A 15,931-nucleotide genomic window follows, 5' to 3' on the forward strand; every position below is an offset into this window, starting at 1 on the left:
GGGCAGAGACTATGTACGAAGAGTGGTTGGCCACATGTTGACCTGACTAAGATAAATGGGTGACACTATTGACCGGGTTGTCTTTGAGAGCTCACTGGCGTCAATTTCAATGGATGTCAGGGGACCATTAGCATGTAAATGAGCTGTTTCCAATCATAATTGCCGTGACAAACAAGTGAATGTTAATTGTTATGTGTTGGCATTGCACTTACTGTATAAAATGAGCTCTCTTAATGAATATAAATTGCTGAATTCTTTCTCTGTGGAATAGGAGGGAGGGGCACCCAAGCTGATAATAAGCTGTGCTCTGATTGGCCAAATGAAGACTCAGAGGTAACCTTATTGGATAGCAAGGGTGTCGGACTACCAGGAACTTAGGAACTGAATCTTACAAGGTGAAGGTAACCTCTGGGGTAGCTGACTCTACGGTTCCATGGACGACTGTGCACCCTTAAGATGAGGTAAGATGAGGTGAATTCGTCATTTGGCATCATTAGATTGTGTTTATATCACACTGTGTTTGTGCAAGTCTGAACCATCCCGACACACAAGCTAATAATGTATGTTGGCTTGCCTTCACAATGAAACAGTGAGGGAGTGTGGAGAGGGCCAACTATCTATCTACTATATCGAGCCACCTGTCAATTCAGTAGTCCAGAGTTCAAAGGTCACAAACCAAAATGAGAGTAATTTCACACAAATAGAAATTAACAGGAAATGCAGGAGTCAATCAACACAATCAGGAAGTCCTTGGTGATGAAAGGAAGTCCTTGGTAATGAAAGGAAGTCCTTGGGGATGAAAGGAAGTCCTTGGGGATGAAAGGAAGTCCTTGGGGATGAAAGGAAGTCCTTGAGGATGAAAAGAAGTCCTTGGTGATGAGAGTAGTCCAGTGATTACATTTTCCCAGGAATATAATTCAAAGGAACAGGTTTTTACAGCATAATTACTCAACTATTTTACTTTCAAAATGTTAAACAAACATTTAATTCATTGTTTCCTCACACCACCACGGCCATTTTGACCCATCCTTCCTACTCACATGACCCCATACAGACGGGGTATCATTTTGACCAATCAACAGATGTTAAACTATGTGGCATACAAATCATGGCATGGTTCTAGACATACAGTAGACATTCCATTTATGTTTAACCTATAATACATAACCTTTATTTCTGTTGAATTCCATATCACATTACAATGTTACCATCTGTTTGTTTCCCTGCTGTGCCACTTACTATGTGCAGTCCTTTGAATAGAGAATCATCAACATCCAGAGCCATGGGCGGAATTGTGGCCATATGGTGATGTCACTTCCCATCTGGCTGAGAGAGGTGACATCACAGGCAGATTACCTGAACTAGGATGCCCTGCTCTACTGCACTCTGCTCTACAACACTCTGTTCTACTCCACTCTGCTCTACAACACTCTGTTCTACTCCACTCTGCTCTACTCTCTGACACAGTCTGTGATACACACATGGGAGCCAGAGCTGCCTGTGTCTGACTGTCACTCAGACTGACAACTCCACTGATTTGGCACCATAAACATGCTCCAGAACCCTGTTCAACACTCAGGCCAATGGTATTCACACACACATACACACACACACACACGGCTGCAAGCACTTGTCTACACACATTCACACACGCACGCGCATACACTCAAACACACACAGATATATCACACACATACTGTATACTGTACATTTAGCAGTTCTCTTCAGAGTATGTGTAAATAAACGCTGTAGATACTGTATGTACTGTAGAACAACACAAATACACACATATAGTGTACATTTAGCCGTTCTCTTCAGAGTATGTGTAAATAAACGCTGTAGATACTGTATGTACTGTAGAACAACACAAACACAGTCATTAAATGTGTTCTCACTCGTCATCTCCTGTCCCAAGAACACGGCAACAAAAGTTATCAACATTCGTTTAGTTTCATTTTATTCTTTAGAAAGGCACTTACAGTATGAAAGGCTCAAATATACTACTACAAGAGACAATGAGGGCCGAGGCTTACCTTTCACACACGTGCATGTATAGTACACACTCACATATACACACACATGCATGTATAGTACACACTCACATATACACACACATGCATGTATAGTACACACTCACATATACACACACATGCATGTATAGTACACACTCACATATACACACACATGCATGTATAGTACACACTCACATATACACACACATGCATGTATAGTACACACTCACATATACACACACATGCATGTATAGTACACACTCACATATACACACATTTAGAAATGGAAAAGCAAAACCAGAATGTGGACAGGCCCAGAAATGACATCCTATCCTTCACTTTGGCAAAGGTTCTATTAAGGGGAGTTGCCATCAAGAAGGCGATGAGAGGAGATCTATTACAGTCCCTCTGAAAGGAGATCCCAATCCTGTCACATCGTACTCTTATAACACACACAGGAGACATTACTGCTCATACTATTACTGATCAGGCTACAGGTATTGATGAATTGTGCTCATTGTCAAAGTTTCACTCCATTCATAATAATCACTAATTAAAGCCTGTCGAATGCACTTATTTCTACATAAATATATGTTTCAGTAAAGCGAACAGGAGAGTTTAGCTCTATAAGAACAGCAAACATACAGTATGGCTTCAGCATCAAGTGGTGACATGTACAGTACCTATAGAATCAGCATCACATCTCTCAAATTGTACAAAAAAGGCATCATACATCATATAGCTTTCATATAGGTGTCTCAGGTAAATATATTAAACATTTTCCAACATATTTTAAAGAAGAAAAAACCAGGATATTTGATGCCGTGTAGGTATGCCAAACGTTCATTCAGAGCTATCATATCCCAGTGTATTCTCTTTGGATGAAAGCTTTCCTGCAGATAGCATGGGCACTTTTTAAATGTATTATTATTTATTTATTCAGAAGAAATGTTTTACCTTTATTTAACTAGGCAAGTCAGTTAAGAACAAATTCTAATTTACAATGACGGCCTACTCCGACCAAACCCTAACCCGGACGACGCTGGGCCAATTGTGCGCCGCCCTGTGGGACTCCCAATCACGGCCGGATGTGATGCAGCCGGTATTCATTAAGGAACAATACACAGTACACATCGGCTGAGGATCATAACAGACACAATGTTTCTTATCAAAATGAGTCACTTTAATTTTCATTCTATCTATTTCTTTTTACAAACATAGTGGTGTAACTACACCGTCTCTACATAGTTAGCTGGGTAGAGTCCCTCTCTTCCTCCATCCTTCATCCCTCTACACCAGCCCTGGTCATCCTCATCCTCAGTCTTCAGAAACTCCTCACCTGGAGGGGAGAGGTGGAGCATGGTCATCATATATCATTCAGTAACAGAGTACCACAGTCTCTCTCTCTCTCTCTCTCTCTCTCTCTCTCTCTCTCTCTCTCTCTCTCTCTCTCTCTCTCTCTCTCTCTCTCTCACACACACTCACAGACAAGTACAGCGTGAAGACCTACCTGCTTTAAAGGAGAGCTCATCTGTCTCCTGTCCGTCATAGTCATAGAGAGCCCTGACCTTAACTCCTCCGATCATTACACTGAGAGAGAGGGAGTGTGTTAGTGTAAATCAACCATACACTAACCGTAACTACAGGCAATTAACACAACAGTCAGTATCTGAACTATATGACTCATCATAATGAGATGGGAAGTGAGTACTACACGTCTCCTGTATCATACTAAGACTGTAACGTAAATTCCTCCAACTACTTCTCATCACTGAGATAGAGATGTACTGTAGGAGGAATCAATAAAGAGACAGATGGAGACATGTTTACCTCCTCTCTATGGTGCCTTGCTGTGACTCTACCTCTTTCTCTTTCTTCCCTTTTTTGCTTTTCTTCTCTGGCGTCCACTCCTGAAAGAGACCTTTCATTAGACCCCATTGTACAACAAGGCAGACCGGTCCAGTCTATTAGCCTCCAGAGACTGTAATACTGGTCACATTGTTGTTATACTCAGTATGTTGGACTATGCTCTACTGTTATACAGTCTGCTGCATTAGCTTGTAACACTGTTCACTACATTAGACTAACTCTGACAATAACACAGGGCAGAAGTCTACATCAATCCATTATTACAGTACATTATATTAGGCCCCATTAACTTCCATTAGCCCGCTGTGTCTGTGTGTGTGAGTGTGTGCATGTGTGAGTGTTGCACCTGGAACTGAGGCCAGTCGGTGGGCATGCCCGGTCCGTGGGTGTTCTTCCACCAGCGCAGGTCGTCCTGCTCACTGATGGCCATGAGAGTGTTGTGGAGCTCATTATACACAGCCTTCACACTGAGAGAGAGGAGGAGGGAGGGGGAGGGAGAGAGGTGGAGGGGGGAGGGAGAGAGGGGGGGAGAGAATGATAGAGAGTGAGGGAGAAGGAGAGGGGGGAGGAGTGAGGGAGAGAGAGATAGGGAGGGTGGAGGGACAGAGAGGGGAAAGGGGGCGTGACAGAAATGGAGAGTGAGAGATGAGATAAAAACATTTACACAACGCAACTACAACAAACACACCCTAAAACACACCATCCTAGTCACAGTCTGGCTGCAGGTGTAGCCTACCTCTCGTTGTTGGTGACGTCCAGGTGTCTGTGGACGGACAGGAAGGCCTGTTTGAGGAAGCTGATCCTCTTCCTCTCCTCCTCCTGTGATTGGTCAAAAATACACTCCATCTCCTCCATGTAGCGAGGGGCATAGCGGGTCACCTCCTCCAGAACCTTCTCATAGCGGACTCGCACCTGGGGGAGAGTTACACATTATTACACACAGACTCACACATTCACTTCTCTCCTTCATTCTCTTACTGTCTATCTCTTACTTTCTCCGTCTCCTGCTGAGCCAGCTCTCTTTCCTCCTGAATCTTCCTCTGTTTCTCGATGGCCACGTCAGGGTTGCCCTTGGCGTGGACCTCCCGGTCCCTGGCAGTCTGCTCCTTACGCTGCACTTTATGGAACGCACTCCTGGCTTTGTCCAGCTGGGGGGGGGGCATAAGGTAACACTGACATATTAGTGACTCAATAAAGACTCCCATACAAACACTTTCAAGTCATTTACCTCTGCCCTACCCTATATAAAGGTATGATCTTTGAGTCTGGGAATTTCTCAGTAGAGATTGTCCATTCAATGTGGTGATTCATAGTGTCTTAGAGAGACCTCTCTTTCATCTACAGTATTCTAACCTTCTTCAGCCGTTTGGCCCAGGGCTTCTGAGCACGTGCGAAGCCAGTCCCAAAGTCCTGGGACTCCTTGAAGCCTCCAAAGACCTTCTTATGGAAGGTCTCTTTCTGCCAGGTCCTGACCCGGTCCCCGTCCTCCGAAACCAGGGAGCGACACACGGACGAGTGCAGGGCGGCGAGACGGTCGGCGGAGGAGAGGAAACACTGCCACGCCTGCAGGAGGGATCCATATAGCGGGCCTGTAGAGGGAGGAGAACAGAGAGAGAGAGAGAGTGGATGGGTATACAGTATCAACAGGGAACATAGTGAGCAAACAGTGAATCTCTTCAACTGCAGTACTCACTGGAGTCCACCAGGGGCTTCCACTTGTTGCTCCACTCGCTGAGCTGCTGAGCGTACTGCCTCTCCACACGGGCTCTCTCCTGGAAGCACACCACGATGTCATTACACGCCTGGAAGGCATCCTCCGTGCGCTTCACCGTGCGCTGGTAGTTCCCAGGCTAGGGGAGGGAGGGAGGGAGGGTGAACAAGGACGAGGAGGTGGAGGGAAAAGTTTGAGATTGAACATACAGTAAGTAGTAATGTAGCAATGGATATTAACACGGATAGTGAAGTTAATTTCAGTTAAATAACTATTTTACTTTCCTCTCTACACTCTCAACACCATGACCTGTAACCTGTTCTCATCCTAACGTCGATCTGTTTTCCTTTAGACAAGTCATTTTAATATTTTGAGGTTTCTGTAAAAGCCTAATGAAGGCACCATGGGGTGTGGCTGGTGTAGACAGGCCAGTAAAAGGACAGATGAAAAGGGAGTGATGGAGTAACAGAGGGCAATTCACTGAGGGTAATGACATTACCAGAGTTGTGTTTGTGGATGTGGAGTTTGGAAAACGCTCCATTATTTTCCTGGCTCTATTTTCACCCCTCTGCTTCAGTTTGATAACTTTTCCTCTCTCCCTCTCTCCCCCTTCCCTCCCTCCCTCCCTCCCTCCCTCCCTCCCTCCCTCTCCCTCTCTCTCCTCTCTCTCTCGCTCTTTCTCTCTCTTCTCTCTCTCTCTCTCTCTCTCCTCCCTCTCTCCCTCTCTCACACCTTGGCACGTTTCTCTCATACATACATACACCGTGGCACGTTTCTATGTAATTGTATCTATGTAATTGTCTCTCCTTTAGGTCATCCTCATCCCGTTCCCTCCCTCTCCCTCTCTCTTTGTGTATGTTGTGGTTTCTACTGACTCTGAGAATTAAGTGAAAACAGCTGAGGAATCTTGCCCAAAGCCAACAGCACTGCTCCAGAACTAGCTGCAGCCAACCAATCACAAAGGCCGAGAGACAGCCACTACAACTGAGCCTGCACAACACTACAGTATATCACAGAAATCAAGTCATCAGAGATCTGACATGGTTATCTGTAACAAATCACATTTCATGTACATACCAACACATTAGAGCAATCAAATGGCTGTATAGTTGTGTACATAACAGGCAGAACTAGAACAATGTGAAATGCTGGGGAAGCAACATAATGAACCTATAAACTCAAATCAATCAGACAGTACAGTGGACTGTCACTCCAGTGATGGCTGTTCTGCACACTCTAGAGAACTGAACTAGTAACAACTATGACAACACAACCAGTATACTCCAGAATAAGAGTCAGAGCACATATTCTACCCAACACTTCACAATGACAGGCAGCAGCCAGAAGAGGAGGGCCAGAGAGCAGCATTAAGAGGAACTGGGCTGGAAACACATCCAACACAACAGGAGGGAGCCCAAATTACAGAGAGAGAGAGAGGAGATGAAAGTGGGGCAATGACCAGGAGGCCAGCAAACAGGAAGAGAAGAAGCAGACATGGGTCAGTCGGATGGAGCTGCAACTAGCCAATTGGTGGAGCATTGAAGCCAAACCAACCTATCCTATAGCCATAGCACATTTATCAGCCTATCATGATATGAGCATTATGGAGGATGGTTAAAAACAAATCTATTTTTCATTTGAGAAACATATTGGCTATCTGCTCCCTCGTTGGACACCAATGGACATTTATATTTATCAGTATTACTATTGTTTTGTTGTTTTGTTTCATTCACACCTGCACTGTTGGAGCTCGGAGCTGAACTATTTCACTGTACACTGCAACTAAATAAACATCTTACGCATCCAACAACCCATACGTAAAATGTATGGACGCGTGACTGTAAGTTGGTTTGGAAAAAATCGTCTGCTAAATGGCATATATGATGTATTATTAAGTTGTTATAATCCATTTCAGAGTTGTTTATTAACAGGTAATAACGTTGTAATGATTAGAATACGGCTGTAAAGAGGTGGGTGAATGATGGGATGAAGCCCCAGCTAAAAGGGAAGCAGAACTTCCTTTATCGGAAGCTAAACAACATAAATAACAGCCTAGTATGATAGAGAGGCCTTGTACACACTGACCTATGAGCAGCAATACTGTTTTGTCTGTCACGGGAATCTCTTGTACAAGGTTATCAAGACATCCTAAAGTGCTGTGTTTTCCTGTCTGTTTCTTCCCCCCCTCCACCTCTTTCTCCATCTCTCTCATTACATTTCTCTGTGCACACACACACACACACACACACACACACACACACACAGACACACACACACAGACACAGACACAGACACACACACACACACACACACACACACACACATCCAGAAGCTCTGTTTGGTGGCATCTTCAGTGGCAACCTCAGGAGGGAGAGTCGACATCCTGTCCACTGAAACAGGAGAATATGTAGTGAAATCATTTATGTCCTTCAACACTTCAACATTTTGTGCAGCTCTCAACATACCTTCACACCACCCAGGTGGTCAGTTGAATACAACGACATACCTTTACACCACCCAGGTGGTCAGTTGAATACAACGACATACCTTTACACCACCCAGGTGGTCAGTTGAATACAACGACATACCTTTACACCACCCAGGTGGTCAGTTGAATACAACGACATACCTTTACACCACCCAGGTGGTCAGTTGAATACAACGACATACCTTTACACCACCCAGGTGGTCAGTTGAATACAACGACATACCTTTACACCACCCAGGTGGTCAGTTGAATAAAACGACATACCTTTACACCACCCAGGTGGTCAGTTGAATACAACGACATACCTTTACACCACCCAGGTGGTCAGTTGAATACAACGACATACCTTTACACCACCCAGGTGGTCAGTTGAATACAACGACATACCTTTACACCACCCAGGTGGTCAGTTGAATAAAACGACATACCTTTACACCACCCAGGTGGTCAGTTGAATACAACGACATACCTTTACACCACCCAGGTGGTCAGTTGAATAAAACGACATACCTTTACACCACCCAGGTGGTCAGTTGAATACAACGACATACCTTTACACCACCCAGGTGGTCAGTTGAATAAAACGACATACCTTTACACCACCCAGGTGGTCAGTTGAATAAAACGACATACCTTTACACTACCCAGGTGGTCAGTTGAATACAACGACATACCTTTACACCACCCAGGTGGTCAGTTGAATAAAGGACATACCTTTACACCACCCAGGTGGTCAGTTGAATACAACGACATACCTTTACACCACCCAGGTGGTCAGTTGAATACAACGACATACCTTTACACCACCCAGGTGGTCAGTTGAATACAACGACATACCTTTACACCACCCAGGTGGTCAGGTGAATACAAGGACATACCTTTACACCACCCAGGTGGTCAGGTGAATACAACAACATACCTTTACACCACCCAGGTGGTCAGGTGAATACAAGGACATACCTTTACACCACCCAGGTGGTCAGGTGAATACAAGGACATACCTTTACACCACCCAGGTGGTCAGGTGAATACAAGGACATACCTTTACACCACCCAGGTGGTCAGGTGAATACAAGGACATACCTTTACACCACCCAGGTGGTCAGGTGAATACAAGGACATACCTTTACACCACCCAGGTGGTCAGGTGAATACAAGGACATACCTTTACACCACCCAGGTGGTCAGGTGAATACAACGACATACCTTTACACCACCCAGGTGGTCAGGTGAATACAAGGACATACCTTTACACCACCCAGGTGGTCAGGTGAATACAAGGACATACCTTTACACCACCCAGGTGGTCAGGTGAATACAACGACATACCTTTACACCACCCAGGTGGTCAGGTGAATACAACGACATACCTTTACACCACCCAGGTGGTCAGGTGAATACAACGACATACCTTTACACCACCCAGGTGGTCAGGTGAATACAACGACATACCTTTACACCACCCAGGTGGTCAGTTGAATAAAGGACATACCTTTACACCACCCAGGTGGTCAGGTGAATACAAGGACATACCTTTACACCACCCAGGTGGTCAGTTGAATAAAAGGACATACCTTTACACCACCCAGGTGGTCAGTTGAATACAAGGACATACCTTTACACCACCCAGGTGGTCAGTTGAATAAAGGACATACCTTTACACCACCCAGGTGGTCAGTTGAATAAAAGGACATACCTTTACACCACCCAGGTGGTCAGTTGAATACAAGGACATACCTTTACACCACCCAGGTGGTCAGTTGAATAAAACGACATACCTTTACACCACCCAGGTGGTCAGTTGAATACAACGACATACCTTTACACCACCCAGGTGGTCAGTTGAATACAACGACATACCTTTACACCACCCAGGTGGTCAGTTGAATACAACGACATACCTTTACACCACCCAGGTGGTCAGTTGAATACAACGACATACCTTTACACCACCCAGGTAGTCAGTTGAATACAACAACATACCTTTACACCACCCAGGTGGTCAGTTGAATACAACGACATACCTTTACACCACCCAGGTGGTCAGTTGAATACAACGACATACCTTTACACCACCCAGGTGGTCAGTTGAATACAACGATGGAAATCCATGAACACCAGTTTGGTTCAGAAAGTCTGAGATAATTATTTTCCTCCACAGTAAAGTTGATTCAAGAGATTGTTACATGTATTAATAAAACTGGACAGATAAGAGGATACACTGTAAAGGCCTTGCTGTGAATTTGACAGTAACTTACAGGCAGCTCAGTCATAAGTACAATTCTGTGTTTCATATTGTAGTATACCTACTGTAATATAAATACGGTATCAAAGCAAGTACTCTTCAACTGTGAATGAATGAAATTCACTGAGGGGTGGGGTTTATATTCCACAGTATTTTTCTGTAATTACAAGGGATTGGTGCAAGCAAGTTGGCTGCTGCAGTATGCAAAGTGTTTACACATATTTTGTGTTTTATATCACGTGCACATCTGGAGGCCTTAACAAAGGCTTCCAAACTGGCTGCAACCACAGAGCAAAACAGACCAAGGACATAGCGAAATGTAAGGTTTAATCTTTTACTGCAGTGGGCTAAATCAGGGTCACACATGGTAGTATTAAACACATCTACTTTGAAAAAAAAGTATATACCTCACACACATGGTTATGGGCTTAAAAACAAGAAGAACCTGTACCATGTCAGATATAGAGTTGTCACGCCCTGACCTTAGAGAGCCTTTTTATGTCTCTATTTTGGGTTGGCCAGGGTGGCCATTCTATGTTCTTTATTTCTTTGTTTCTGGCCGAGTGTGGTTCCCAGAGGCAGCTGTCTATCGTTGTCTCTGATTGTGGATAATACTTAGGCAGCCCTGTTCCCTCCTTCTGTGTGGGATCTTGTTCTTTGTTTGTGTGCAGGTAGTTTGCACAACGAAGCTGTTCGGTCGTTGTATTCTTTATTGTTTTGTCTTTTCTAATGTTTCACTTCGTTAATAAATTACGTGGAACTCAAAGAACGCTGCGCCGTGGTCTCATCCTTCCGACGACACCCGTTACAGAAGATCCCATCACTGATACGACTCCTACCGAAGGTGGCTCCCCTTCCTGTTCGGGTGGCGCTCGGCGGTCGTCGTCACCGGCCGACTAGCTGCCACTCACTGATCCCTTTTCCCCCTTTTCTGTTTATTGGTTGCACCTGTGTTTAGTTTAGGCTAATTGGTTGGGCTTTATTTACCAGCCGGCCCGCCTGCTGGTTGTGCAGGATTATTTTGGTGTACATGTGTACACAGCTGTATGTCACGGTTGTCCGTGTGTTTTTGCTGGACTTTTTAAGTCCCCCGTGTTTGAGGCATTTGTTTGGGTTGGCGTCTGTTCACCGTTGTGGTGCATTAAAAAGTAGCGCTAACCTGAACTCTCTGCTTCCTGCGCCTGACTTCTTCCCCATTACACCCCGGGCGTTACAACCACAAAGAGACCAAGCAGCGTTTCCTGGAGGAATGGACATGGGAGGAGATACTGGAAGGCAAGGGACCCTGGGCACAGGCTACAGGCTGGTGAATATCTCCGTCCTAAGGAGGAGCTGGAAGCAGCAAAGGCGGAACGGCGACGCTACGAGGAGTTGGCTCAACGAGGCGTGCATGGGAGGCAGCCCCAGAATCTTTTTGGGGGGTGGCACACGGGGAGATTGGCGGAGTCAGGTTATAGACCTGAGCAAACTCCCCGTGCTTGCCGTGGGGCGAGAGTGACCGGGCAGGCACCGTGTTATGCGGTAAAGCTCACGGTGTCTCCAGTGCGCACTCACAGCCCGTTGCGCTATATTCCAGCTCCCCGCATCGGCCGGGCTAGAGTGGGCATCCAGCCAGGACGGATGGTGCCGGCTCAGTGCTCCTGGCCTCCAGTGCGTCTCTTCGGCCCAGGTTATCCTGCGCCAGCTCTACGCACGGTGTCCCCGGTTCCCCAGCACAGCCCAGTGCGGCCTGTTCCAGCTCCCCGCACTTGCCGGGCTACAGGGGGTATCCAGCCAGGACGAGTTGTGCTAGCTCTGCGCTCCAGACCTCCGGTGCGCCTCCACGGTCCAGTGTATCCTGCGCCGGCTCTGCGCAAGGTGTCAGACAAGCCCAGTGCGTCCTGTGACAGCACCTCGAACGTGCCGGGCTGAAGTGGGTATCCAGCCAGGACAGGTTGTGCCTGCTCCACGAACCAGGCCTCCAGTGATGGTCCATGGCACGAACCCTCCAGTGATGATCCATGGCACGAAGCCTCCAGTGATGATCCATGGCACGAAGCATCCAGTGGGGATCCATGGCATGAAGCCTCCAGTGGTGATCCATGGCAAGAAGCCTCCAGTGGGGATCCATGGCAAGAAGCCTCCAGTGGTGATCCATGGCAAGAAGCCTCCAGTGGGGATCCATGGCAAGAAGCCTCCAGTGGTGATCCATGGCACGAAGCCTCCAGTGGGGATCCATGGCACGAAGCCTCCAGCGGCGATCCATGGCACGGAGCCTCCAGCGACGGTCCCCGGTCTAGAGCCCCTAGCGACGGTCCCCGATCCGGGGCCCTCAACGAGGGTGGGCCAGAAAAGTGGGGTGAGCCAGAGGTGGAGCGAGATCTACGTCCCGCACCAGAGCCGCCACCGTGGATAGATGCCCACCCAGACCCTCCCCTATAGGTTCAGGTTTTGCGGCCGGAGTCCGCACCTTTGGGGGGGGTACTGTCACGCCCTGACCTTAGAGCCTTTTTATGTCTCTATTTAGGGTTGGTCAGGGTGTGATTTGGGTGTGCATTCTATGTTCCTTATTTATTTGTTTCTGGCCGAGTGTGGTTCCCAATCAGAGGCAGCTGTCTATCGTTGTCTCTGATTGGGGATAATACTTAGGCAGTATTATACTTAGGCCTCCTTCTGTGTGGGATCTTGTTCTTGGTTTGTGTGCAGGTAGTTTGCACAACGAAGCTGTTCGGTCGCTGTATTCTTTATTGTTTTGTCTTTTCTAAAGTTTCACTTCGTTAATAAATTATGTGGAACTCAAAGACTGCTGCGCCTTGGTCTCATCCTTCCGACGACACCCGTTGCAAAAGTTGAAATGTTTAAAACGTAAATCACAGAAGACTGAAATATAACAAAACTGTTTGACATAAAAACACTGTATTTTCATTGCTTTTAAAAAATATTATCTTGATAAATTAGCATATTATGAAAAATATTGATAACATTCCAACCATAAGGTTAGAGAGGGCACTTTGGTCATTGACTGCAGGAGAGGGCTACAACTTGCTGCCACTCCAATCTGTCCCTGATACATTTTAAATGGATGAGGCACTTTAACCACATAGGAGTTAAATTGGTCCAGTATTCTCACTCACTGGTGCAACAAATATAGCATCTTACAAGGCACACCTCAAAATATGGTAATGAGCCAGAAACAACAATACCGTGCACCCACTAGTGGTCAAAAGGGTTTTGGTGCTCCAAAGATACGGTATGGTACTGTACTCTGTGGTTTGGATTTACAATACCATTAGAAATACAGCAATTATTTCCCTGCCCACAAATTTGTTGCTGCTGATAATACCCCCAAATTACCGTATAAATTACAGTTTTCCGTTACAGTGTAGAATTGGACAAATGTGTTGCAAAAGCAAAGTCTAATTTCTACAGTGTACAGGGTAGATTGATAACTACCAGTAGGTGAGAGGGAGTTATTCTGGCGTGGTACAGTATCAGTATAATACAGTAAAACAGATACTCAGAGGCCTGGCATTTAAGGCCCTGAGTCTACCAGCAAGGATGGAATGCCCTCTCCCACAATTCCCAGCTTTGAAACTTGAGCCATCCCAAAATAAACAGGGGGTAAAGGTCACCCCACTGTCCCCGTCTCCCTACTCTCTCCCTCTCTGTGTCTCTGCTGATAGGCTTGTCTTCCCCTCTCGCCCTAGAGAAACATAAAAACATAGACACACATGCAATACGCACACAACACACACACATGCTCCTAAATCTACAAACACACACTCAGACAGACAGTGCCAGTTCCAGCGACATAAGAGGTTTCTTAGGGCCCTCGGCCTCTAGCGGGAGCACGACCCCAAAAATTATAATTGTCTAAACTTACTATTGAGAGTAAGAATACACCAGTTACAATTTCAAAATGCGGTTGTACATCAGCAGTTTTTCTGCTGCAGAGGAGGCTTCTGGGAGGAGCTATAGGAGGACATCCTCCTACAATGAGACCGTCCTCCTATAGCTTCTCCCACCAGCCTCCACTGTTCTCTTGTTATGTCAGTCACTGATAGTCACTCAATTAGCCATGTCAGCTAACAATTTGTTTAATAGGTAGTTAGTCTAGCCAGCTATCTAAACACACAGGGCACGTGTCCAGGGACCCTGAACTCCAGGGGGCCCCATTGATTTTGTTAGTCATTCTCATTAAGATATCATATTAACATGGCATATGTCATTACAAAATGTGTAGATTTGCAGGAAATGAGCTTCAAACTGCAAAAAAAACTGCAGACAGTCTCACATGCTCAGTGACACAAAATATAAACTAGAGACAAACCAACATGATCCCAAACAGCTTACAATAAAACCTCTCTCAAGGCATTTTACAGAGAATGTAACAAATCCCACTCTGTCACAAGACTAATATTTCTCTGTCTGTTTTCCAGATATCTTTATCTCTCCCTCCCTCAGTGAGACCCACTATCAGATCCAGTAATTATTCTGTATCTGCCTCTATTCATGGGTTATCACATGATTCTCCATCTTCAGTGAGGGCCTGTGATGAAAGTGTGGATTCTCTCTCTCTCTCTCACTCTCTCTCTCTCTCTGTCTGTCTGTCTGTCTGTCTGTCTGTCTGTCTGTCTGTCTGTCTGTCTGTCTGTCTGTCTGCAGGAAGATGACACAACCCACAGGGTCTTTAGTACTCTCTCACAACAGATATATAATGAATAATTTCCTTCTTAACCTTTGACCCCTCTTCCTGTCCCCTTTTTCTAGTGAAGGACCCCGATCAGTACAGATAGTGATAAGAGCATACCAAATCAAGGTATTATTTGAATAATATCTCACTTACCGTCTACTGCCATAGATTTGACTTGATCATAGACCATGCAAAAAAATCTGAAATGCCTGTGTGCTGTCCAAGTCAAACTATTAGAAATCTCTGGAGGAGTCCAACACTTTTGCAATAGCCTAACCCAAGAGAAAGCAGAAAGGGTACATCTTCTGAAACTTATTGAAATGCTCAAGCCTGGCACATACTCCCATTGCCAACTCTCTCACCCCCTGTCTACCCTCTCTTCCCCCACCACAGTACCCATCACCCCCTCTGGCATACACTCTCTCTCCTCCCCACAGCCCCCTGTTTTGGCTGTCACACATAACTCAGTACATACACCCACGCCTAGAGGAAATATATAGCAACATATGAACGCATACTACAAAAATAGAATTGTACAGTAAACTATCAGTTTATCAGGTCTTAATGAAGTTTGAATTCAGCCAGAGAAATCTGAGGTTACAGTGAAATACATGGAAAAGTGTCTTACCTCTCACTCGTTCACTGCTTCTGGTGGCCTCACTGTTTTCACTTGCTCTTCTTTTCTGGGTTAAGTTTCTCACCACCCTCCTCTCTCTCTCCCCTTCTGTCTCTCCCTTTAGCCTGCTCAGTTTTTTCCCTAGTTCTCTCCTCTCTCTTCCACTCCTTTTACTGTGATTTTGCTCCCTCTTCTTCTCTTTCTTTGGCCCACTGTCAGTGTCAGATGAGTTGGCTGTCTTTTTCCCCTCTCTCCTCCCTCACCCGCTTTCTCCGTTCCCTCTCTCTCTTCAAAACAGCTGCAGAAAACTAATTCTCT

The 15,931-nt window shown here is 45.7% G+C and overlaps 1 protein-coding gene and 1 long non-coding RNA gene across 2 annotated transcripts; both read right to left on the reverse strand.

Annotated features, from left to right (window-relative positions):
• Nucleotides 1-1,940: 1,940 nt before the first annotated feature.
• On the reverse strand, nt 1,941-8,057 carry LOC118380788 (protein kinase C and casein kinase substrate in neurons protein 3-like). The gene is made up of 9 exons (XM_052491459.1): nt 7,915-8,057; nt 5,575-5,731; nt 5,235-5,470; nt 4,874-5,029; nt 4,618-4,793; nt 4,228-4,348; nt 3,843-3,922; nt 3,523-3,602; nt 1,941-3,351 (listed from the first exon to the last, which is right to left on the reverse strand). Exons 1-9 carry the CDS (start codon nt 8,053-8,055, stop codon nt 3,242-3,244), a joined length of 1,257 nt encoding a protein of 418 aa, XP_052347419.1. The 5' UTR covers nt 8,056-8,057; the 3' UTR covers nt 1,941-3,241.
• An 869-nt stretch (nt 8,058-8,926) lies between these two features.
• On the reverse strand, nt 8,927-9,632 carry LOC127914529 (uncharacterized). Its single transcript, XR_008088809.1, has 3 exons — nt 9,573-9,632; nt 9,287-9,368; nt 8,927-8,958 (listed from the first exon to the last, which is right to left on the reverse strand). It is a non-coding gene; the product is annotated as an uncharacterized LOC127914529 (long non-coding RNA).
• Between the last annotated feature and the right edge of the window lie 6,299 nt (nt 9,633-15,931).

Source organism: Oncorhynchus keta, chromosome 32 (assembly GCF_023373465.1).
Source record: "Oncorhynchus keta strain PuntledgeMale-10-30-2019 chromosome 32, Oket_V2, whole genome shotgun sequence".
NCBI lineage: Eukaryota > Metazoa > Chordata > Actinopteri > Salmoniformes > Salmonidae > Oncorhynchus > Oncorhynchus keta.

Excerpts from the sequence above, each read along its gene's own strand:
- LOC118380788 (XM_052491459.1), bottom strand. The coding sequence starts at position 8,055 with ATGTTGAGAGCTGCACAAAATGTTGAAGTGTTGAAGGACATAAATGAT. Across the intron at positions 3,603-3,842 it reads CAAGGCACCATAGAGAGGAG|TGTAATGATCGGAGGAGTTA; the intron begins GTAAACATGTCT and ends CCTCTCTCTCAG. Across the intron at positions 3,352-3,522 it reads TGAGCTCTCCTTTAAAGCAG|GTGAGGAGTTTCTGAAGACT; the intron begins GTAGGTCTTCAC and ends TCTCCCCTCCAG.